Raw genomic sequence first — 23,780 nt, forward strand, 5'->3', positions numbered from 1 at the left:
TACCGGTGAAAATATAACTCAAAATATTCCGTCCCGTTCTGTGCTCCGGTCACGTCTTGGACACGCGTCGACAGATGACTCGTCGCGACACGCGTAATAGAATTCGGGCGGATACTCCCAAGTTTTTATGCGTCGCTCGGATCCCTGCGACCGCTCTCGTTTCCCATCGGTCGTCAGCCCTTTCTAACCTTCGCCTCCTCTGGTCGATACTGATCCCTTCTTTGCGAGCGATGGTCTAGTGTTCTTCGTTGAATTTATACCCTTGGTTCTATTCAGTTGTTCGGATCCGCATATTTAATCGCTCTGTAAGTTGTTATTACTTGTATTTTTTGATCGATTTGTGTATTTCTGGATGCTGATGATGGGAAAAACGCAAGTTGGGGATTTTTGGTTGATTCGCAAGTGACGGATGATTTGTCACTGAAATTGAGGTTTTTATAATTACTCTGTTTAGGAATTTGATTTTGGGTTGGTATTAGGGATCTGACGTGGTTTGGCATCGTTCGTTTGGTCCAAACGAAGGCCCAGATGATATATAAGTTGCGCATCTCGTAGTTTATATGCATGAGAATTTTTTCTTTCTTGGAGAAATTGCAACTTTTGTTTCTCGAAGACCATGTTTCTACTGCTGGTTCTGCGGTTCGTTATTTAGACTTTTTTTGTGTTCGGATTTGGTTATTATCTTCTTTTTGTCCTTCCGTAGAGACACTATCTTATCATGTAATTGTCGTGGCAGCTTCTTGGAAAATGATGAGGCTCGAAACTTATGCTGGATTTAGTTTCTTGGCTACCATTAGCGCGATCTACTATGCATTTAGCAGCAGAGGGCAGTTCTATCCTGCCCTGGTCTACCTCTCCACCTCGAAGATATGCTTTGTGCTTCTTTTGAACATGTGCCTGGTCATCATGTGCATAATGTGGCAGTTGGTCAAGCGTTTGTTTCTTGGTTCTCTCAGAGAAGCAGAAGTCGAAAGGCTCAATGAACAATCATGGAGGGAGGTCATGGATATACTATTTGCAATCACCATATTCCGGCAAGACTTTTCTGTTACTTTCCTAGCGATGGTTACAGCTCTTCTCTTGATCAAAGCCTTGCATTGGTTGGCCCAGAAGAGAGTCGAATATATTGAGACAACGCCCTCTGTTTCTCCGCTGTCCCATATGCGGATAGTTTCGTTCATGATTTTCCTCTTAATCCTCGACTGTCTTTTCTTGTACAATTCTTTGAGGTCTCTGATTCAAACTCGGCAAGCATCGGTCGCACTCTTCTTTTCATTTGAGTAAGTTAATAAAATCAGATATTGTCTGCAGCAAAAGCTTTACATACTTTGTTTACATTTCGCACTCTTCTTTTCATTTTAGTAAGTTAATCAAATCAGATATTGTCTGCAGCAAAAGCTTTACATACTTTGTTTACATTTCGCACTCTTCTTTTCATTTGAGTTAGTTAATCAAATCAGATATTGTCTGCAGCAAAAGATTTACATACTTTGTTTGCATTTCTTTGCCGGCTTCTTTAATTTAATTATGCTGTATATTTAGTGCTTATTATAAACCAACACAATGACAACCTAGACCGAGTTGTGGCATGTTACGTTAAAGCCGAATAATTGAATTTTATTTCACATTTGATCTAAAATTTACAAGAGGATTCTTTTCTTATTACCTGTTGGCATATGTACAAATTATTGACTGTTAAGCCATGATAATATCTTATGCACTTACAAATCTTGTATGGTAACAAGCCTAAGTATCTATGTTGATTTGAAGCTTGAGTATGGAAAATCCCTGATAAAAGAATTATTTTAAATGGTCTTTTTGTACTCTGTTAAATGTGGATGAAGATTATGACCTGCAAGAATATGGTGAGAAGAATGATATCTTATGATATGGTTTCTTTCATCTTTGGGATGGGTGATATCTTACGATATCGTTTCTTACATCTTTGGGATGGCAATGTCACATATTTTGTGCAAGAAGTGACACGATAGAAAGGAATACCAAAGAAGACCCATTGTCACCAACAAGAAAGCTTGTGATGATCTGAGGAATGTTGTTGGGGGCACCTTCTAGTAAGATGAAGTGTTGGGAAATATCAACAAAGTAGAACATATATAGAGATAGAACTTAGAAGGGTTGTTGTTTTTGTTTGTAGTCTTTGGAACCTCATCACGTTCATTATGAAACAAATGAGATTCTCAATGATGGAATTAACTACACTAAAGCAGGTTTGCTCATACTATTTATTTTTCATCAATAAAGAAAACAAATGATTTGCTAATCACATTTAATAATGATTTTGATCTATACGGCGAAAGGAGAGGTTTTCCTTGAAATTTAAGGGTTGAGAAGTAGGACAAACTGAGGTTTAATTTCTTGTAATGCTTTATCATATAATGGAAATAACACCAGCAGTTCGAGAGCATACAGTAATAATACCTTCTGGAATGGTGATAGTTTTTCATGGTTTCAATTTTTACTAAGATGCAACTGAATTATTACCTGAATTCAAGGATCTGGCATGAATTTGTTGTTTTCCACTGAAAAAGTAGGGCAAAGCTTGACGACTGTTAAGTAAACAGTTCGCATTTTGTTAGAATCCTGCTATTATTTGAGTCTCGGTGAACTACATTTCAAACTGTTCGACAAATAGGCTTTAGTAAACTGCATGTTTTTCTCTTAAATTCATGCATCTTTTGATAAAATAGGGTTTCTATCCTATTAGAGATGTATAATCTTTGACTGATATTGGCTTTGTATCCGACTCATTTATCCATCCATATTCTAGCAACATCTTTTAGTAGCTGCCACAGAGAGTTCTATCTGTTGGTGACCAACAAACTGCCAGCTGTTTGAATTTTAAATTCAATTGAAATCTTGCATTTTGTTTGTGGCGTATGTACCTATGATTATTGTAATGGTATTCCAGATACACAATCCTAGCGACAACAACCGTATCTACATTTGTGAAGTATATTTTCTATGTAAGTGACATGCTTATGGAAGGCCAATGGGAGAGAAAGGCTGTTTATACATTTTATCTCGAGCTTGTACGGGACCTTCTTCACCTGTCTTTATACATATTTTTCTTCCTAGTCATCTTTCTGTAAGTACTTTCTTAAACTTAATTTCATGTATGACTGTGCTGGAGAACATATTTTTTAGTTCCCAACTCTAAGTTGACTAAAGCATTAAATAATTTGTCTCTTCTTTCTCACTGCACATAAATGACTCCATTACTTATCTGATCTGTTTTCCCTTTTTTGTGATATTATCGTTTGCTTTTGTAGTTAACAGTGTTGAACATTTTTCCTCACACTGTTTATTTGTCTTACTTGCCCATAGAAACATTGGTCAAGGTTTACATTATGAACACTAACATGAAATACTTTAAAACCTCATCAGCATTGTCAATATACATGCTGATCATCATCAAACCCCAGTGTACATTGTATATGCCTTTGTCATTGCGTGGTGTAACATGCTGATCTTTTGGTTTTGTATCATAGGAATAATACTTTAGCAAGCACCTACAAACTGTGCAAGTAGCTTGATGGCACTGATTTGCATGGTCTGAGCATGTGATCAACTGTATATGATTTCAGTTGTGGTTCATTGGCATGCACCCATGAACTGCATGCTAATATTATGGTTGCATCCTAACTCTTTCTATTTGTGAATGTGGAAGTTAACATTATGATTGCCAAAAATTATCTTAGAACAAGTGCTTGAACTCTGGTTGCGGCTGAAGGAGATCAATCTTACAAGTTCAGTAAATTGACTTACTGTACACAACTTAAGGAACTAATTAATTTTATCTATCTCTTCATTTTTCTTTTCATTTGTGTTTGCTTTTCGAAGGCAATCAATTCTATACTTTCAGCTACAACAAATTTGTGCTTGTTTACTATATTCAACTTGCTTTCATTTATGTGTTATGAAATCCTTGCTCATTCTAGGAGCAATGCAAAACACAACCTGGTTACTAAAAGGAATTTTGTGCATATGACTACTCTTCTGCTTTTCCCTAGAGTGCCATAACTAATATCAATTGTAACCAAGTTTTACTAAATCTATGTTGCTTTTTAGAAAGTACTTCTAACTTGCTTTTCATAAATGCTGTCATACAGTTGTTTTTTTGTGGTTGAATTGTACTTTTTTGTTGGTAATAGGAGTTATGGTATTCCATTGCACTTGATCCGTGAGCTGTATGAGACATTTCGCAGTTTCCGAATGCGTGTTGCTGATTATGTTCGTTATCGCAAAATTACATCAAATATGAATGAGCGTTTCCCTGATGCAACACAAGAAGAACTTAATGCGTAAGCAATTTACTCCACATATTCTTAAATTGTTTACAAAACTTTTTTGGCTATTTTTTCTTATTTAGTGCCTTCCATTACCTTAATACAGAACTGATGCAACATGCATTATATGTCGTGAGGAGATGGTTACAGCCAAGAAATTGCTATGTGGACATCTTTTCCATGTGCATTGTCTAAGGTCATGGCTAGAGCGACAACATACTTGCCCTACTTGCCGAGCTTTGGTTGTCCCTCCTGAAAATGGGCAAGTTGGATCAGCTAGGCATCATGGAACTCCATCAGAATCTAATCAACCTGGTAATGTTTCTGAGCTTGCTTGCCTCAGATATCCATGTTACTCTTTTACTTCCATGTACAAATTGAGCTGCATGCAACCATAAAAATGGAGACATTCTTCTGAGAAGGAATGAAGTCATTTTATACTTTTTTTTTTCAGAACTTGAAGGACCAATGTTTTCTTTTCTTTTGCTTGTGATTTGACCGAAAAAGTGGACAAAGCATAATTGTAGACATAAACCACATGTGGACTAATTGCATACTTTATAGAGATTTGGCCTCTCATTGTAGGAGTAAGTCAAATTGCAGATGGATTGCTTCTTTGATTATGTCATGTCTCTTAGCAAAGGAATATGCCATATTACAGATGCAAGGCTGCTTTAAATATGCTGTATGTAGTTATCACTTTATGTTTGTCTGTTCAAAGTTCAAGCCATATTCACATCTGGTTTCCTATCTAAAAGTCCATTGGTCTTGGTATCTTTTGTATATTCTATAGACAATCGACTACTCTGTTCACTGGACCTTTTCTGAAGAATTATCAGCCAATCTGTTAAAATGATGACTTTGTGAATTTTGTAAATATTTGTCACTTTTGACGGTGAAAATAGTCCCCCACACCTTTCCACCTCCCCCTCGTCGTTCTGCTAGGCTATTTCTTTATTTTCAGGGGAGCATGCATCTGAGTTACCTAATTTAAACTGGATTCCTACCAATAATTGTTGAGATATTAGTCATAATGTGGGCAGCAACAATTAAGTGAACTTTTTTTTTGTTTCCAAGTCTTAGGTAAGCATTTTCACCTTTTTTTTATTTGACCAACCATTTTTAGCAACTTGCTCACCCATCTGCAATGATAATTGAAAAGGGCATCCAATTGTCTATGATATGGTTTTGCCAATTCTTCCTGGCATTTTTGCTTCCATCTAGGTTCAAAAACTTAATATGCCCTTCAGCTGGTTCCTTTGTGTAGGTTGACATTATATTTCACTTTACTTTAAATCTGCTTGTGGTACCCCAAATCAAAGTTGAAACAGTGAAAGAAGCTTTGGGACTGAAGCTTTAATACCAATGGATGTACAACTGATGACTCCAGAGGTTATGGAAGCATAAATTAAATTTTTAAGAATCAATATGCTTTAGTGTGAGATATGAAGAGTGAGAATACTAAAGCAGAAAACGGAGAGAAAAAAAAATGGAGATATACAATTTTTATATCTACTGATTTGCTAATTCCAGGAAAGTCCTCACTAAATATAATACTTAATAAGATGGAACTTGGACCATGCTAGGACTCTGATGATGCAATATGAAAAAGGATCTTTTCTGAAGTACCAGTCCAGTTAGGACTGGTATATATGGTATGTTCTGTTGAATTTTAGTCACCATGAATGATAAATAGTAGGTATTAATGTCCATTATCTGATAATTATTTGACTATTTAAGCATCCAATCAGTGCACGATTGACTCCAAACTGCTGGATTAGTACAGTTCAAACAGAACTAGATCCACCCTTACAAAAAATAAAACTAGATTAAAAGGACAATTTCAATTCTTAGTTTGCAGCTGATACAGTTGGAGTTGACATGTATTTTTTATCTAATCACGACCATTAGTTGCATGACAAGTATGGTGCTTTTACTAACTTCCTTATTTTATTGTTGTTAACAGACATGAACCATCTCCTAGATTGTATTATTCTCATGGAAAAAGTTACATTGCTAGTACTTATTTTTAAGTTCACCAGGTGTGATTTTTGCCGCTATTGCTTTGGTGGTGCTTAGTTGACCTGTGGTTATCTTATTCTCATTGTAGTTGGATCAGCAACGGAAGGCACATCATCACAAGGTCCCAGTGATGGTGCAGGAGGTGCTAATCTAAGCCGGCATCAGGCAAGGCTTCAAGCTGCTGCCATGGCTGCTTCCTTATATGAGAAATCATTTAGTTATCTTCCAGCAAGTTCCTTCTGGTATGCATCTACGAACCAGCTTAAAGCCAGTGGAATCATGTGTTTGCCTTCAATCAGAATATATGCAATATTAGACAGAATCTTCTGTAGTAGTACCTCTATTAAGCAATCCTAGATGCTTGCGTTTAAATTACAATAAGTGCTAACATTGAAATGTTCTCACAAGAAGTTATTTTACTAGTTTGTAGGAAAATAGCAAGTTCCTTCTGGTATGCATCTACGAACCAGCTTAAAGCCAGTGGAATCATGTGTTTGCCTTCAATCAGAATATATGCAATATTAGACAGAATCTTCTGTAGTAGTACCTCTATTAAGCAATCCTAGATGCTTGCGTTTAAATTAGAATAAGTGCTAACTTTGAAATGTTCTCACAAGAAGTTATTTTACTAGTTTGTAGGAAATTAGGGTAATGCATCTGTTTTTGTTCTACGTGATTATACAAACTAGTGACATGTTTTATGTGATAATTGTGAAACTGATTTGAGTATATTAACAAAGTAATACTTTGCTACGTTGCTTGGAACTAGTAATATCAGAATTAATAAACATAATCATAGTATTTTGAGAAAACAACCGTGGTCAAGCGAGACCCCTAAAATGGATGGTATTGCCTGAAATTTGGTCCTACCAAATATTAATTTCATCAAGCTAGATCCAAATTTAGCACCATTATTCTAGAACCATAACTAATTAGAATGCATGAGTTGTCTTGATTAACATGCCATTAATGTAAATTCAGTTTAATCAAATTATATTTTTCTGGAGAGAAGAATGTTCTTGGTTATGGTATGGGTGCATGTATATGTTTTGCCAGTTAGTTTGGTTTGTTTTACATGAGCTCTGGGCCTGTTGGTTCAATATTCTTTGATTTTATGCTTTAAATTGACTTCGTCCATCCATTATTACATTAGTTTAAGATATTGTATTCTTGTTGTATCCTTTGAGATACATATTCTGTGGAAAAGTTTATTAGTAATGCAACAATTGTAGTGTTTCTTTCATTAATTGAATATACATGAATGCACAGTTGAAAATTAGCACACCTTGTAATTTGTTAAGCAACTTGTGAGAAAATTTTGGTCAAGAAAGGTATGTGTGCATGTAGAAAAAATAAACATGACAATGGAGAAAATGCAAATAATAGGTTAAGAATATGGAAGCTAAGAATTTAAGACCTCTGTTGGATTTAGCGCTATGAGGATAATCAATTCAACAATTTGACACTTGATGGCCCATGTATTTGTTCTACCAAAAACATGGCTTCCTTCCCATGCAATTTTAAGTTCATACAATAAAATGTGCTGGCTTACATAGGCATAGTCTACTTGGTTGTTTGCTCCTGGACAAAGCTTGCCTTGTTTCAGATGCACGATATTGAGTGGGTCAAGATCCTCTTTCCCTCAATATGGGTCCATTGCAGGTTCCATCTGTCCATATGGGTGGCACCACTCCAGTGAATAGGTGGAATGAACTGAAACGAAAATGGCAGAACGGGGAGGATCCTATACCATTTAAAGTGGCGTATATGTGAACTTTTGAAGGATTCTATTCAGAAAGTCTTTTATTTCAGCATTTCATGGTAGTTGAATAGCTCAGGAGATTATACTTATTATATGCTTTCAGGCCTTCAGGTTATGCATCAAATCACATGGAAAATCCTCATTTGGAGGCATTTAGTGGTGTGATGAAACAGCCTACCGGAGAAGCAGTGGCTTCTGGGCCATCGCTGCAATTCAATACACATCCTAGATCTATTCCTTTTCCGGCTTCTGATTCCAGCATTGCCTCCAGCCAGACATCCTCCAGCAATCAAGATGTGCAGCTTTCGCTATTGAAGGCACATGAAGATGTTATCCGTAGCCAGATTCAGGTATATTTACATTCTGGGATTCGCTACATAGTCCAACAACTTTGATGTTCCACAACTTGAGCTTACTCCCAACATGAAAAAAAAAGGTCATAGCATGTATCGTGTATTGCTCTTCAACATTTTTTTGCTGATGTAACACAATCCTATATCAAAAGATGTGGCAACCACACCATTAGGTTTGTGTCACCGCTGGAAGAATTTTCTATTATAGTGCAGAACTATATCATGCCATGAACTTAACTAGTTGGTTTTATTGTAGAAATACAATTTGCAAAAATCTGCAGTAGTTTTTTTTTTTGTCGCTTAGATAATTATATGATTGCTCATAATGGTTTTAAAACCTTCTCTTCGTTGGACATTTTGCCAGTTTCTACAGACACAGTTGCAGGCTTTAGAGCAGCAGGCGGCATACCAGTCTGAGACGTCATCCGGAGATGTAGTTCCTGCCGTCGCTGATCTCAAGGGAAAATCGGTCATCACATCTGATGCTGCCACATCTAAACCTGATGGTGCTCATCAAGAGGAGTCTGAAAAAGTTTAAGACCTATCAAGACTCTGTAGGTCAAGAAAGGGGTGAGGTGAAATTTCACAATGTTCATTCACTAATTGTACGATACTCAGCATTTACCAGATGATAGATAAGTACATCTGAACTGTGTTGTGCATGACTAGCTTCGCTGGTTTGGGTGCTTTCTGTAGCAAAATTTGTTGATAATGTCCAATGCTAATAGTTGCTCCTCTCGGTTAAGCCCATTTAATCACTGCATATGAAGTGTTTGTTAACGTAAATTTGATGACTGTATCTCTATTCTTTCTATAGTTTTTGGGAGCAAATATTCCTTCTAGACTCGTGGCTGTTCGTTTGGTCGGTAGTAACTGCTGTAGCAAGCCACAGGCGATGTTCGAGTGTCTCTTCAGTGGTTTCATTACCCAGAGTAAATGTATGTGAGCCGATGTTAAGCAGTGTTATAGGACTCAATCCATTAGGATGCAGACCGCAGTTGATTAACTCTGCTTTCCATTTGCGGCGACAGACCTCATAATAATTTTGGTAAATGTTAAGTGATATATATATATCACAGAATTTTACGACAAGATTTTTTCTTAGATTACTTTGTATATATATATATATATATATATATATATATATATATATTTTTTTTTTTTTTACAAAGGGATAAGTGACGATGAGTTTGTTTAGATGGTTAGTTACCTTTAGACGTATGCTTACACTTATGATGACATCACAAATTAAAATTCTTTTTTTTTTAGTTCATATTTTTCGAATTTAAAATTTTTAAGTTTCCTCCCACCCAAACTAGGAATTGAGGTCGGAAGCACATGCGAACGCATCGGACGTGTGTCCGTCCTCCTCCCACCAAATGAGCCGTTGGATTCGCAGGCAGTGGCACATGCGATCGCATGTACCCCCCCTCGTCTAAATCCCGATCAGTGAGGACAGCGACGATGTGCCCTCCCGCGACAGGCTCCGGTCAACTGCCAACACCGTGACTTATTTCGATTCTTTTGTTTCAAGACCTCCTCCCTCCGTTAGTCTTTGCTTCCGTCACAGTCAAACCGAAGCCGGCCTACTTCCCCAACAACACCACCAACTTCTCTTCCCCTCTCGCTCTCTCACCATTCGGCAGATGATCGAGCCTTTCTGAGATACAGGAACATCGGAGAGAGAGATAGAGAGAGGGGTAAATAGGAAGGAAGTAGAGGAAAAGGGCAGGTCGTGCGCCATGGGACAAGCCTTCCGCAAGCTCTTCGACAGATTCTTCGGCCCCGTCGAAATGAGGGTATTCCCCTTTCCCTCTTTTCCTCTCAGCTTTTCCAACTCGATTTGCTCCTGAACAGATGAACATATCACGTGCCTGTACCTTTCCTAGCATATTCTTCAATGTTTTTCTCCTTTGGTTGGTCCCTTCGAAATCATAATAAATATTCCTATATAAATTTCGATTTATCCGAAAAACCAAAAAGTTGAAGTTTCTAAACACATATATCATGATACTTAGAAAAGGGATTTTCTTCGAATACATTAGGATGATTACGTATATGTATGATGGAACGATTCCTCGTATGAGGGCAATGGGGACGTGAATCAAGCGAGCACTCGATCGATGCGAGGTCAATCAAGGGCCAACTCAAGTCTTGACTTTTTCATTATTGTATGGATATACATTTATTGGTGATAAAAGTATCTTGACTTATGAGATTAGAGTGGGAAAATTCTGAATTAAAATTACCGAGAAAAACTTTGGAATCCAGTGCTAAGACTGAAAAATGTAGTGGAAGTTTTGTAATAAGGAGCAAGTAGCTAATGTTTTGTTTAAATAAATACTCAGAAGCTATCTTTTGATACGTTGGTTCTATAATTAGGGTATATCGAAGAAGAGTTTGTTATAAAAAAAAAACCAGAAGATTTTTTTACAATCTCCACCCTCTTTGATTGGAAGGAAAGTTTTATGGAAGGTCTTCCATTTTTTTGGCACCTAAATATTAGACAGTTCATAGACTCAAAAGTTTGTTGTACATTGACATGGATGTTTGGTGTTATCAAAAGGGATAAGAATTTATTATTATATTTGTTAGAATTCATGGGTGGTACTAATCATGTATAAAAGCAATGGTTTAATATAGCCCTCCAAGAGTAGTTCAAAGCAACAGTTTGTTTTTGTGTTCAATGATGCCTGTGTATTTGAAACATCACAACCTTCACCGGACTCCTTAACTAGATGAAGTTTTTTCTCTTCTTATGTAGGTAATATGTTCATAAGAACTTCTGTTTATTTTGATGAATAAGTGCAACAATCCATCGATGACATCTTTTGTACTTAACCTATTGTAGGTTGCAATGCTTGGATTGGATGCAGCTGGTAAGACAACTATCTTGTACAAGTTGCACATTGGGGAAGTTTTGTCAACGGTTCCAACTATTGGTAAGCCTCCTGTAATTCACTTCCAAATAGAAAAGGTATTCTGTAGAACTAACTCTCTGGAACTATCTTAGTTTGTTAAAATTTGATTGAGAAGGGGTTGAAAAAGAATTCTATTGCATTTACTTGTTCAGATGAGGATGTAGAAACACTAGGAGTGAAGAAGAATTCAATGCTGGGTAGGGCATTAGTATCCACATAGTCAGTGGATACCAATACAGATGCAGATGGTGGATGCTAAATTTTGAAAACATTAATATTTCTTATAATGGTTATGGATCAGATGTTCACTGGGAACATCTAGATAACTGATATTGAGTATATGTTGGAAGAATATGAATACTATCTGCTTTTGGAAGGATACAAATAAGATCCTGATCTAGTGTGGATATAGGTTAAGGTAGATGTTGATGACAATTAGATATAGCCAGCATGCATAGGAGGTCAAGAAAGTGGTTATGGCTGAAAGAAGTTCCATTACCTGCATGTGTATATAAATGTATGCAAGTAATAGTGGTTTATCACAAAGAGAAAAATCATGTGAAGCTTCAACAAGTATGTGTATATTGCTTCACCGGGAACATTCTCTTTGTGTAAGTTCACTGATATAATATGTGAATATAAATTGGACACATAACCTATTTTCACATGGATATACAAATCCAGATCCAAAATTTAATAAATATCTGATGCATACTCTTATACAGCAAAAATGCATTCATATCAAAGCTGAAACTAAATCTGGGTCATTTGGCTAGTATTCAAATGGAATATCTGTACCCAACTCTGTCCAAACACATCCGCATTTGGATATTATCACAATCTTTCTTTCATTCCTGAGAGACATTGAACATATAGTGGAACCATTGACTTTTTATCAATCAGTTTCAGAGTTTGCAAATCGTCATCATTGAAATTTTCTCGTTTTCTTTTGCTTTTGAGGAAGAAGTCTCCTTCAGTAGGATCAGTAATTTCTTCTCTAAGCATACTTTTTTTCTCAGTCAGTGGGCCCTGCATTTTCAGTGTTTGTAATGTCAATGTAATGTTCGGTCCATTGTTCCTGACAATAATTTGAAGGAGATGCCCTACGGATTGTGATCAATCATTTGCTCGATGCAAATCATTGAATGTTTTTGAAACAAATAAAGGAGAGGAAAAGAAAATTCCTCCCCTACTCTAAAACCTTAGAACAATTCTCTCTGTAATTTCTGCTTCACATTATTGATCTTTAGCATGTAACTTGGTCCATTCCTCGCTTCATACTTTGGCTTGAACATTTTAGAGACTTTATGAAACATCTCTAACCGAATTTTGGTAGCAATCTGAGATTGTATTTTGGTATGTTTTTAAAAGTTAAGGTTGCAAGGAGTAGATAAGTTTAACATGCCAAGTGGATATGGATCTGGGAGAAGATAGCATTCATGATTCTGCTGTTTCTATTAAATTATTTGTTCATTTTTTTAATATGTTGGTCCTTTGATGCAGAAAATGGCTTGTACTTTATATGATTTTCCTTGGTTCATGAATAGTTTATTTAGAAGCTATATTTTGACAAACTATGATCTTTATTGTATTTTCTGCCTCATTGTTGATCTGGTATACATATTTCTGTGTTCGCGAATTGCTTATATATAACCCGTATTTTGACAACTGTGATTATTTGATCCTCTTACCTCAATGTTGATCACAACCCTTCTACCTTATATTTTGTTCTAGGTTTCAATGTAGAGAAAGTCCAATATAAAAATGTGGTATTTACAGTCTGGGACGTCGGTGGACAAGAAAAATTGAGACCCTTATGGAGGCATTACTTTTGCAATACTGATGCTCTGGTAACTTGTTGTTTCTACATGTTTGATCTTTATATTTGGTATGTTGGTGACCTTTTACTCTTCAATGACATGGTTTTTTCAGTTTCAAGTAACCTTTAATTTTGAGTCAAAATTTGGATGATTCTTTTCTTCTGGTGAATTCCAGCTGGCTGAAGTCTTAACACGCATCCTTTATAATCAGTTCTCAAGTTGCTTGTTCTCTAGCCTCTGAATCCCTTCCTTCAGGGATCAACAAAGTGCTGAAATATACTTCTGATCATCAAGTCAACAAATTTTGATAAGCAGTTGAATCCATGTGTCTCTATGTTACTTTATAAGCTTACAGATTTTTCTTCCTGCTGACTAATTGATAAGTAATATGAATTCCTAGTGAGGTAGAGTGAAGAGTTTAAAATGTCTATTTTCACAAGTTTTCCTGTCATCTTATGGTAAGTTCATGAATTAAGAACCCTCAATGTTCTCACAGAAAAAAGAAAGGTTTGGAATTCTCAATCATCACCACCATTTTAATTCATAGTTCCATTCCTGTACAGATCTGCATCATTAGACTTGATCTAAATTGACTCTTTTTAAGTCCCATATTGGTGGGAAGCCTGTCCACTGGCTGTATTTTCTAGTCTTAAAGCTTGCACACTTATTCCTTTGTAGCTTTCAATTTCTGATATTGTTTATTGATCTCTTGTTTTCAGATATATGTTGTTGATTCCTTAGACAGAGAAAGAATTGGGAATGCCAAAGAAGAGTTTCAGGTTTAGAATTAAATGATGTCATTTTAATTTAGCTCTTTTTCTTCTTCTGAAAATTCTTATCAGTAATTTCAATTGTATAATGCTTCTTTCAGGCTATCATCAGGGATCCTTTCATGCTCAACAGTATCATATTGGTATTTGCTAATAAACAGGATTTGGTATGTTAGTAACCTATATTTATCTCATAATGCTATTACAATTATGTGGTGTCGTCCTTAATTGAAATTACTTTATTATAAATATGGGCTTATAATTACTTGCTTTATTGTACATATGAGCTTGGATTTATTTTCTTTTTTTTTTGGGGGGAAAAAAAAGGTGGTAGCTCCACCTGTTTACATATTATCATATATAAATAAGGTATCAGATAGCTTGGTTGGTAAGGACTTTAATAGTATGTCGCAAGTTCTTAGATTTGAATCCCATCATCGCCACTTACCCTTTGCAAAAAAAATAAAAAAATAAAAATTATATATATATATAAAAGAAAAGGGACTTTGGTGAAACATAGTCAATATTTATTTCAACTATATAAAAATTTCTTATGAAATAGCCAAAGCCATAAACTGATAGCTTTCTGTTATCTCTTTTGATTAAAGCGAAGCTTGATTTCTGACTGTCCCATCCTTTTTTCCCCTTAGGACTACTCATCCTCATAAATGAAACATAAACCAGGGAGCTGTATACATCCTCCTCACTTGGAAAAATGTACAAGATTAAAATTAGACCTTGATGTATGCATGTTTACTATTACTCTATTTGTTTCCAATCAGTTGCACAATCTGAAGAAGAACTATTTCTTCCTTGTTCAGAGAGGGGTGATGACTCCAATGGAGATATCTGAAGGGCTGGGTCTCTACGATCTGAGGAACCGTACTTGGCATGTTCAGGGAACCTGTGCCCTCACCGGTGATGGCCTCTACGAGGGACTCGACTGGCTAGTGACAGCCCTGAAGGAGTTGCAAGACTCAGGAAGACATTGAGCTGGCATCTCCTCCTCCTGTTTACAAACGTTCAGATGACCTGAAGCTGAAGAGTTGTGTGTATATTTCCTTTCTTCTTCTCCTCAATGCCTTTGGATTTGTTGGGGATGGCATCTTGACTGATTTATTCTGAGATGTGAGTAAGCTGTTCTCAGTGTCAGTTCACAATGGCTTGTGTATGATGTTGAAAGTTGTCTTTTGATTGTATCTAACACAAATGCTGCCGCATGATATCAGAACTTGTCATGATTCATCAATTTCTGTGATGACGCAAATGATGCAACTCTGTTGTGGTTATTATTATTGATTCTATTGGGCATAGAAATTGATGTGATCGACTCTTTACTACTCACTTAGAACATTACAAAAGTTTTATGGCGACATTGTTTTGGTCACTTGGAGCAAACGTATGGAAATTTTAATCTGGCATCGATATACTATATATGTTTTTATATATTTGCATTAAATAATCCGAGTTTTTTGTTTTATTTTTGGATGGTTAGTGATACAACAGAACATGTACAGAGAATCCAAATAATTAGATGGTAATATATGCTATACCAAATTTATAATAATAATAATAATAATAATAATGGCCGTCTATAGACATTTTAATTCCAACCAATTATAATTAATGTCATGTTAACCTCGTCCGCATTGGAATCGTTTCGCACGTGATAGAGCCATAGGTGGACACGTATCCGTTCCCTGGGTCGTGTGGGAACGGCGGTTGCCCCGTTTGGACTGGCTCTCCCTTCTCCCCGAGAGACGCAGATCTGCTTATCATTCGGTGAGATGGTACTCAACTTATCTGCGATGCCTCGGCGGACACCGCGCTCTAGGAAAGCGACAGCCTCGCGGTGACGTGAAAGGATCCCATTAAAGACGATTACTAATCCCACGCCCTCTTTCGACATATCAACCCCTTTGGCGCCCACGGCCCAAGGGCAGAAAGGCAAAACAAAGCGCGCACACCCAGCAAAAAAGGGGAGGATGTTATCGTCTCGGAAACAGAGGACTTAAATTGGAGTGAGTACGAGAAAGGATGACGCCGCGGGGTAGGCAGCAAAACGACAAAATGACTAAATTACCCTTTATTGAAATTAATTGTCTTCTCCAAATAGACATCGGGCTTTGTTTCCAAGAATGCCCTTCCCGACGTGACCAGCAGCGACGCGCTTTTTACCAACCGCCCCCACCACCATGGGTGCGGTAATCTGGTGGTTTCCTAAATATTGGGGGTCTTTTAGGCAACAGGTTTTCCTTACCTATAAAAGCCTCAGGGGGAATGATAGGAACCGGACGGGGTGGGGGGGCTATAAAAGGCGACAAAGATGGGGAGGAGTGGGGAGAAGGAACAGGTGAAGGGAGGGGAAGCGAGTGCAAGAAGCCGTAAGGAAGGAGAAGAGCCGTTCGAAGCCCTAGAAACTTTGGAGGCGATTCGAATCGGGCTTGCTTACACAAAGATATTTTTGCATTTGGCGGTTTCTTGAAGGATCCGACTCCAGATCAAAGACTCTGTTGCGGGATCATCGCAAGGGAGCACGACGGTGGCGGTTCAGATTGCTATTGCATCGCCATCTTGTGCCTTTCTCTCCGCCCTGGTGACGGCCTGGTAGGGTTTTCTTTCGTTTCTTTTGAATCTTGAAGGTGGAACTGTTTGGGGTTAGGCAGGGTTGGGACAGGGAACTATTTGGCGTTTCGTTCTCGTACTGGTGTTTCCCAAGTATCAGTTAGGTAGGCTTTCGGGGTCCTCAGGTCACGTCTTTGGATTGCGAGCTAGTGGGCGGGAGGTCGTCGTTCGTGTTCTTTCTATTACGTTTGGGAAGGGATTGATGTGACATTGCATCTTTGAGCCTGGCCATGGCGTCTTGGATCTTTGTGACGAATGTGATTTGTGTCTTTCTTTCTTCTAGTAACTCGATCGTTCGTCGTGGAGCATTCGAGAATTAGTGGCCGGCAAGTTATGACAGCCTTGAAAGAGGAACTGATTTTTCTGATACTGCAGTACTTGAATGAAAAGAAGTACAAGGAAGCAGTTCACAAGTAAGTTGTCTTAATTTCTTCAGCAATTTTAATTCTATAATCTGTCTGTAAAAGTTATGACCGGAGCAAAATGGTTGGATGATAGGTTGGAACAAGAGTCGGGCTGCTACTTCAACATGAAATATTTCGGGGATCTGGTTCAGGAAGGAAACTGGGATGAAGCTGAAAAGTACCTTGGTAGTTTCACCAAGCTCGAAGATAATCGGCATTCTGTGAAAATTTACTTTGAGATTAGGAAGCAGAAGTACCTGGAAGCACTTGACATGTGAGATGTTTTGGAAGCTTATAATTCCTTTTTTTTTTTTTTTTTGGTTTTGGCAGATTTATTGTTCATGTCTAAAATGCTCTGTTTTTGTTTGGTCTTCATCTTATATAATAGGTCAGATAGAGGGAAAGCCATCGATATACTTAGGAAGGATCTCAAGGTTTTTGCTTCCTTCAATGAGGAGCTTTACAAGGAGATGGTTCAGCTGCTTGCTTTGGAGAATTTCAGGTAATCCGGTTTGGCTTTTTGTAATTAAGAGAGAGTGATGCACAAATTATTCTCATGACGACGAGACATCCTTTTTTTTTTTTTTTTATCCACCACCGAATATGAAGGCAAAACCAGCAGCTTTCCAAGTACGGTGACGTAAAATCTGCGAGAAATAACATGTGGGTGGAGCTGAAGAAGCTCTTCGAAGCTAATCCTGTGTTTCGTGATAAGCTAAAGTTTCCACCTTGCGAATCTCGGCTCGAGTCTTTAATCAAGCAAAGGTATGGTATGGTATGGTATGGTATTTCCTCTGTTTTCTTTCTTTCTTTTTTTTATTTATTTATTGTACGTACGTTCGGGTATTCTTTAATTATCCATTAACTTGAATAGTATTTTTTTTTTTTACTACTACTACTACTATTGGCAATCATTCCATTCCAAACTTAGTTGATGAGTCTCTTTCTATAAAAAATGAAATAGCAGTTAATTGTTTAGTAGGTAGCACAGAGTAGTAACAAGACTCACAGTTACTTGAGCATATGAATCATCATCATATGAATCATCATCGGTCAGGAGCGTGTGTTTCTATTCCGACGTTTGAGATTCACACATTTTCTTTTACAGTCTGCGTTGGCAGCACCAACAGTGCCCGAATCCACGCCCCAGCCCAACTTTCCACACGCTTTATACTGATCACACATGTCCTACTGATGGAGCCCGTGGACCCGCCCCAAGAAATGTCCAGCTCATGGGGCCGCCTAATCCTAGGGCTGAAACATTGCCTCCGATGGATTCTCATACTGTAAGAGGACTTCTCCTTCTCTTTGCTCCTTGTTATCGATCGACTAATGTTGAATTACCATTTTTTTTTTATATATATATTTGATTCAGCCACTCCCATTGGTTATCTCTCCGTCTGCAAGTGCCACTCAGAGATGGATGGCAATTGCTAACCCACCATTACCGCATGATGCTGCTGCTGCTGCTGCTGCTGCGCAAGTCCCTTCAGGTCTGCTTCAGCCTCAAAGTGCAGGTGCTCCTCGAATGCCCCTTTTTTTTTTTTTTTAATTTTCTGGTGACTGAGAAGATTGCAGGGACTATACTTAATAAATTTCACTGCCGTAGCTGCTTTCTTTAAGCACCCAAGGACTCCGACAAATGCTCATCCTGGTGGGGGGGATAACCAAACTGTGGAGTCTGAACGCGTGTGGAAGAGATTACGCATGGCCCAAACAGATGAGGTATTAAACAGCTAACACCTGCCAAAGACTTGCGGTAACAATCTCCTTGTCTGTAGCTTGGTTCAGTATAAAGAAACTGCTCATGGCCGAAACTTGTGCTTCAGGCGTCCTTCTCCGGTGCAAGTCATCCGCCCAATATTCGCCCTCAAGATGATATTCCGAAAACTGTGGTGCGGACTCTTAACCAGGGTTCGAATGTCATGAGTTTGGATTTCCACCCGATCCACCAAACAATTCTTCTAGGTTGGCGCGCTTGAATTATCGAGTAGCATATGGATGTGTTTTTTTTTTTTTTTGTTTCTATAAAAATTGTGTCATCTTGATTTATTTTGTAGTTGGAACAAATGTTGGTGACGTTGACATATGGGAAGTCGGGTCTAAAGAGAGGATAGCGCACAAGACCTTCAAGGTTTGGGATGTGGGATCTTGTTCTATGCCTCTGCAGGTGCTCTCTCCCTTGGGCTTAAAAGTTGATATTTGGTCCGTCTGTCGTGTAAAATAATATGATTCACGGGTGTGTGTTACCTCATTTATTCATTCATCCAGCAGTCGTCGCTCGTTAAAGATGCTACCATATCTGTCAACAGATGCCTATGGAGCCCAGATGGTTCTATTCTCGGTACTACGATTCAACTTAAGTCGATAGTTTTTATTTTTAGATATTAATGTATGTTCTGATGTAGGTGTTGCGTTTTCAAAGCATCTTGTTCAGACATATGCTTTCAGCTTAAATGCTGAGTTGGGACAACTGTTGGAGGTAAGCTAAATGTTTTATTATTCTTATATTTTATATTCATCCTCGTACAAGTTTATGTGCCTGACCGGTTTGTTTTATATATATGTGTTATGTAGATCGATGCTCATGTGGGTAGTGTTAATGATATTGCCTTCTCCCATCCCGACAAGAGCTTATCCATAGTCACATGCGGTGAAGACAAGACGATTAAAGTGAGCAGCACACGATAGATGTGCTTTGACCTATCTATTTTATAAGAAGAAATTGCATGAGCTTATGATTTTTCTGTTGCACCGACCGACGACAGGTATGGGATGCTACCACAGGGCAGAAGCGGTACACCTTCGAGGGCCACGACGCACCTGTTTATTCTGTGTGCGCTCGCCATATTGAGTCCATCGAGGTTCGTTCGGTGTTGGTGTTGGTGTTGTCGTACTCGTTAGCCGGTGTAACCATCCGAAAAAGCTTGCTCGGTTAGTGATCTCACTTTTGGCTTGATTGATGCAGTTTATATTCTCGACGGGTAGTGATGGGAAAATCAAAGCATGGTTCTACGATGGTTCGGGTCCCAAAGTTGAGTATGACGCTCCCGGTCACGGGTGCACGACGATGGCTTATGGTGCAAATGGGACAAGGTGAGAACTCCGTCTTTCCGTTGTCACCATCCCGTTGCTCTTTATATGTCAGCAGCCTTGGTGCTGCAACCTGTCGTCGATGCCTTCCTTTTTAGTTATTACAATTAGAAAACTCTCTCTCTCTCTCTCTCTCTCTCTCTCTCTTTGCTTTGATATATTTTCGGTCTCACGAATCATCATTGAAATTTACTACTACATATCTTCAATCCGCCGCCGCCGCCGCCGCAGGCTTTTCTCTTGTGGGACCAGCAAAGACGGTGAAACTCATCTGGTCGAGTGGAATGAAACCAACGGCAGAATCAAGACGACGTATTCGGGGTTCAGAAACCGGCCATTCGGAGTTGTCCAGTTCGATACGTCTAGGAACCTCTTGGCAGCCGGAGATGAAAATCTGATAAAGTTTTGGGATATGGACCGTGCTTATATGCTAACATCTACTGATGCAGATGGTGGATTGCCTGTTAGTAGTTTTTATTTTTTTTTATTATTAATTTTTTGTTCCCACTGTGACGTACTGAAACATTTAGTTTATCCTATTTCTTCTTCTTCCTTACACGCAGGCAAGCCCTCGGTTGAGACTCAACGGAGAAGGTTCACTGCTTGCGGTGGCAACAAGCGACGATGGAATTAAGATCCTAGCAAACACAGACGGGAAAAGGTCGTTAACGACGAGGGAGAAGAGGCCATCTGAGGAGGTATAAGGTTTATTTATTTTTTATTTTTTATAACTTACTAATGTTTGGATAAAATGATTATACGAACGAATTTTGTGCAACCGGTTGCGGTGGTCTGTCTGTCTGAATAAAGTAAATATAAGTTTTTTTTTTTTTTTTTTTTCTTTTTCCTTCCCTTCAAATTTCGAATATATTCGGAGCAGGGATTATGACGACACGGTAAAACGAATTGTGCAGGTCACGGTGGACGGTACGACTGCCGCTGATGTCAAGCTAAGAACTCCAGGAGATACCGGATGGAAGTCATCCGACATTGTTGACTCCGCTCGTCTCAGAGCCTTGCGGTTGCCGGATTCCACGACGGCAAGCGAGGTGGTGCAGTTGTTATACACCAACTCCGGGATAGCCGTGTTGGGTCTCGGCTCCAATGGCGTCCATAAGCTGTGGACGTGGGCACGTGTCGACCACAATCCATCCGGCAAGGTAACCGACTGAATTTTATCTATTGCTTGCATATATATATCTTTCGTGATGGTGGTTTTTCTTCTTCTTCTTCTTCTTTCTTCTTCTTCTTCTTCTTCTTCTTCTTCTTCTTCTTCTTCTTCTTCTTCTTCTTCGGGTTTCAGTCGAATGCATCTGTCGCTCCTCGGCTGTGGCAACCATCGAATGGTGCCGTCATGATCAATGACACGACCGGAGCTAATCCAGAAGAAGGAACTTCCTGTATGGCTTTGTCAAACAATGACTCCTACGTTATATCTGCGTCCGGCGGCAATGTCTCTTTGTTCAGTTTGGTGGCGTCCAAGGTTCCGAGTTTTCTTTCTTCCTTAAATCCATTGTTTGCCTGACATGCTTCCGCTATGGTTGTACTCGGGAGTCTCGAAAGATATTATTACGTTTCATGTTTTTATCTCGCAGCTGATGACGACCTTATTGTCGCCTCCACCTGTGCCGACCTTTCTAGCATTTCATCCTCAAAATAACAATATGATAGCCATCGGAACCGAGGATTCTAGTATTCTAATATACAATGCGCAAACCGCGACGGTTAGCACCTCTCCTCCTACTCGATTGTGTTTTATGAGAAGCCAAATTTAATCTTGGCATCTGCTGGAAACTTTGCAGGTCACGGCCGATCTCAAGGGTCACCAGAAAAAAATCACTGGCCTTGCATTTTCCCGGTCACTAGATGTGCTGCTCTCTTCCGGAGCCGATGCTCAGGTGTGTACATTTGGCCTAAGCATGCCGGCCGGCTTTTTTGGCTTTTTTTTTTTTTTTTTTTTTGAATCAAAATATATGCTCGATTTTGACGTCGTCCGTCCGACTTATCTCGAAAGTGATTAGCGTGATTAAAACTCACCATGTTTTGACACAGTTTCATTTGGTCTTTGTTTGTAGCTGTCGTCCAAACTGATTGGTGTCGGTATTCCTACTTACTGATGAGGTTGATTTAATTGCAGCTATGCATGTGGAGTATCGATGGATGGGAGAAGAAGATGTCACGATTTATCCAGGCACCAGCTTCCCACGCAGCAGCAGCAGCAGCAGCAGCAGCAGCAGCAGCAGCCCCTTTAGATGGGGACACCAAAGTTCAGTTCCACAAGAATCATCCACATCTCTTGGTCGTCCACGCGAGCCAACTATCCATCTACGACAGCAAGCTGGAGTGTATGCATTCGGTTAGTTCTTTTTCTGATAGAGTTAGATAGATTTGATAAGAAGAGAACGATACGTAGGTTCCTCGGGGTTGCAGTGGTCTCTCCGGCTGACGGGTTTGTTTTCTTTCTCGGTTGCAGTGGTCTCCTAGAGATGCGCTTGCTGCATCGATTTCGAGTGCAACATATTCTTGCGATGGTTTGTTGGTACATGCTGGATTCAGGGACGGGGCTGTCGGAATTTTCGAAGCGGACGGGTTGAAGCTTCGTTGTCGAATTGCACCCTCTGCATATTTATCACCATCCATTCAGAAGAGGTAACAACTCCATTTGATTCATTTACATAAATATTTTAATAAATCATTAAAATTATTCAGATCATCGATTCAAAAACAAATTAATTCAATCCCAGTTAGTATAAATCGACTTATAATTTATTTTTTTTTTATTTTTATTTTTCAAATGAATTGATTAAATTAATAATTTTAGAACACCCCCCCTAACAAACATTTAATCTTAAATTTAAAAAAGAAAAAAGCTCTGTCTGTCAGCTATATAAATTATAAAGCCTAAATTAATAAATTAATCTCGTCGATGCAGCCGTGAAGCTGCTGTTGTATATCCTGTGGTGATTGCTGCCCACCCATCCGCACCAAACCAGATAGCACTGGGAATGAGCGATGGCGCCGTTCATGTGCTGGAGCCCTCCGATGCTGTGCCTCCCAAGGAAAAAGCCGCTCTCCCATCCATCCGTCTCCAATCCTAATCCTGCTCCCAAGTGATCACCAGACATCAGGACCACCCCTTTCTTCTTCCTTGTTCCTATACAACAACTGTGCAAAAAGGGCAACGAACGAACTGATTCTTCTTTCTTTCTTTCTTTCTTTTATTATTCTTCCTGATTGTTCTATACGTGGTGGTCTGGCTGGGGTGGGGGGGGGTGGTGGGTAGGATTTTGCATAGTATGTAACAGATATACATGCTGTTTGTTGTGTGTGATCTCTAGTAGTTCTTCCCCATTTGCAAAACTATATAACATAACACCAGTAGCAGAACATAGCATTCATTCTCTGTAGGAAAAGTTACCTCACAAAGGAATAATGATGTACGACATTTAATATACTGCATTATGGAGTTAGCTAAAATTCATTGTTTTCTGAAGCCAATCAATCCCCCTTCATTTTGTAAAAATTAAGAACAACAAAACAACAATAATAATAATAATAATAATAATAATAATAATAATAATAATAATAAAGAAGCAATATTTTGTAGAAAAGGGGTAATGAAAAATTAAAACAAAAGCCAAAAGTTCGAGAATATGAATATAAAAGAATGTTTGAGCAACCAAAACAAAAGATTAATCTAATA

General features: G+C 38.6%; 2 protein-coding genes and 1 pseudogene across 2 annotated transcripts; all 3 read left to right on the plus strand.

Annotated features, from left to right (window-relative positions):
• The first annotated feature begins 132 nt into the window (after window positions 1-132).
• LOC135607415 (ERAD-associated E3 ubiquitin-protein ligase HRD1-like) lies at window positions 133-9,207 on the plus strand. Its single transcript, XM_065099219.1, has 8 exons — window positions 133-305; window positions 737-1,280; window positions 2,930-3,106; window positions 4,173-4,322; window positions 4,414-4,622; window positions 6,418-6,571; window positions 8,195-8,441; window positions 8,809-9,207. The coding sequence occupies exons 2-8, from the start codon at window positions 748-750 to the stop codon at window positions 8,980-8,982; spliced, it is 1,644 nt and encodes a 547-aa protein (XP_064955291.1). The 5' UTR covers window positions 133-305; window positions 737-747; the 3' UTR covers window positions 8,983-9,207.
• Window positions 9,208-9,941: 734 nt separating this feature from the next.
• Window positions 9,942-15,213, plus strand: LOC103973401 (ADP-ribosylation factor). The gene is made up of 6 exons (XM_009387958.3): window positions 9,942-10,243; window positions 11,296-11,386; window positions 13,100-13,215; window positions 13,905-13,964; window positions 14,057-14,122; window positions 14,777-15,213. The coding sequence occupies exons 1-6, from the start codon at window positions 10,187-10,189 to the stop codon at window positions 14,945-14,947; spliced, it is 561 nt and encodes a 186-aa protein (XP_009386233.1). The 5' UTR covers window positions 9,942-10,186; the 3' UTR covers window positions 14,948-15,213.
• A 4,061-nt stretch (window positions 15,214-19,274) lies between these two features.
• Window positions 19,275-23,260, plus strand: LOC135607539 (protein TOPLESS-RELATED PROTEIN 2-like; annotated as a pseudogene).
• The last annotated feature ends 520 nt before the right edge of the window (window positions 23,261-23,780 follow it).

The sequence above is a fragment of the Musa acuminata genome, chromosome BXJ2-3 (assembly GCF_036884655.1).
Source record: "Musa acuminata AAA Group cultivar baxijiao chromosome BXJ2-3, Cavendish_Baxijiao_AAA, whole genome shotgun sequence".
NCBI lineage: Eukaryota > Viridiplantae > Streptophyta > Magnoliopsida > Zingiberales > Musaceae > Musa > Musa acuminata.

Coding starts and splice junctions, on each gene's coding strand:
- LOC103973401 (XM_009387958.3), top strand. CDS start 10,187: ATGGGACAAGCCTTCCGCAAGCTCTTCGACAGATTCTTCGGCCCCGTC. Junction 13,965..14,056: donor ATGCCAAAGAAGAGTTTCAG/GTTTAGAATTAA, acceptor TGCTTCTTTCAG/GCTATCATCAGGGATCCTTT. Junction 14,123..14,776: donor TTGCTAATAAACAGGATTTG/GTATGTTAGTAA, acceptor TTCCTTGTTCAG/AGAGGGGTGATGACTCCAAT.
- LOC135607415 (XM_065099219.1), top strand. CDS start 748: ATGATGAGGCTCGAAACTTATGCTGGATTTAGTTTCTTGGCTACCATT. Junction 1,281..2,929: donor GCACTCTTCTTTTCATTTGA/GTAAGTTAATAA, acceptor ATGGTATTCCAG/ATACACAATCCTAGCGACAA. Junction 4,323..4,413: donor ACACAAGAAGAACTTAATGC/GTAAGCAATTTA, acceptor ACCTTAATACAG/AACTGATGCAACATGCATTA.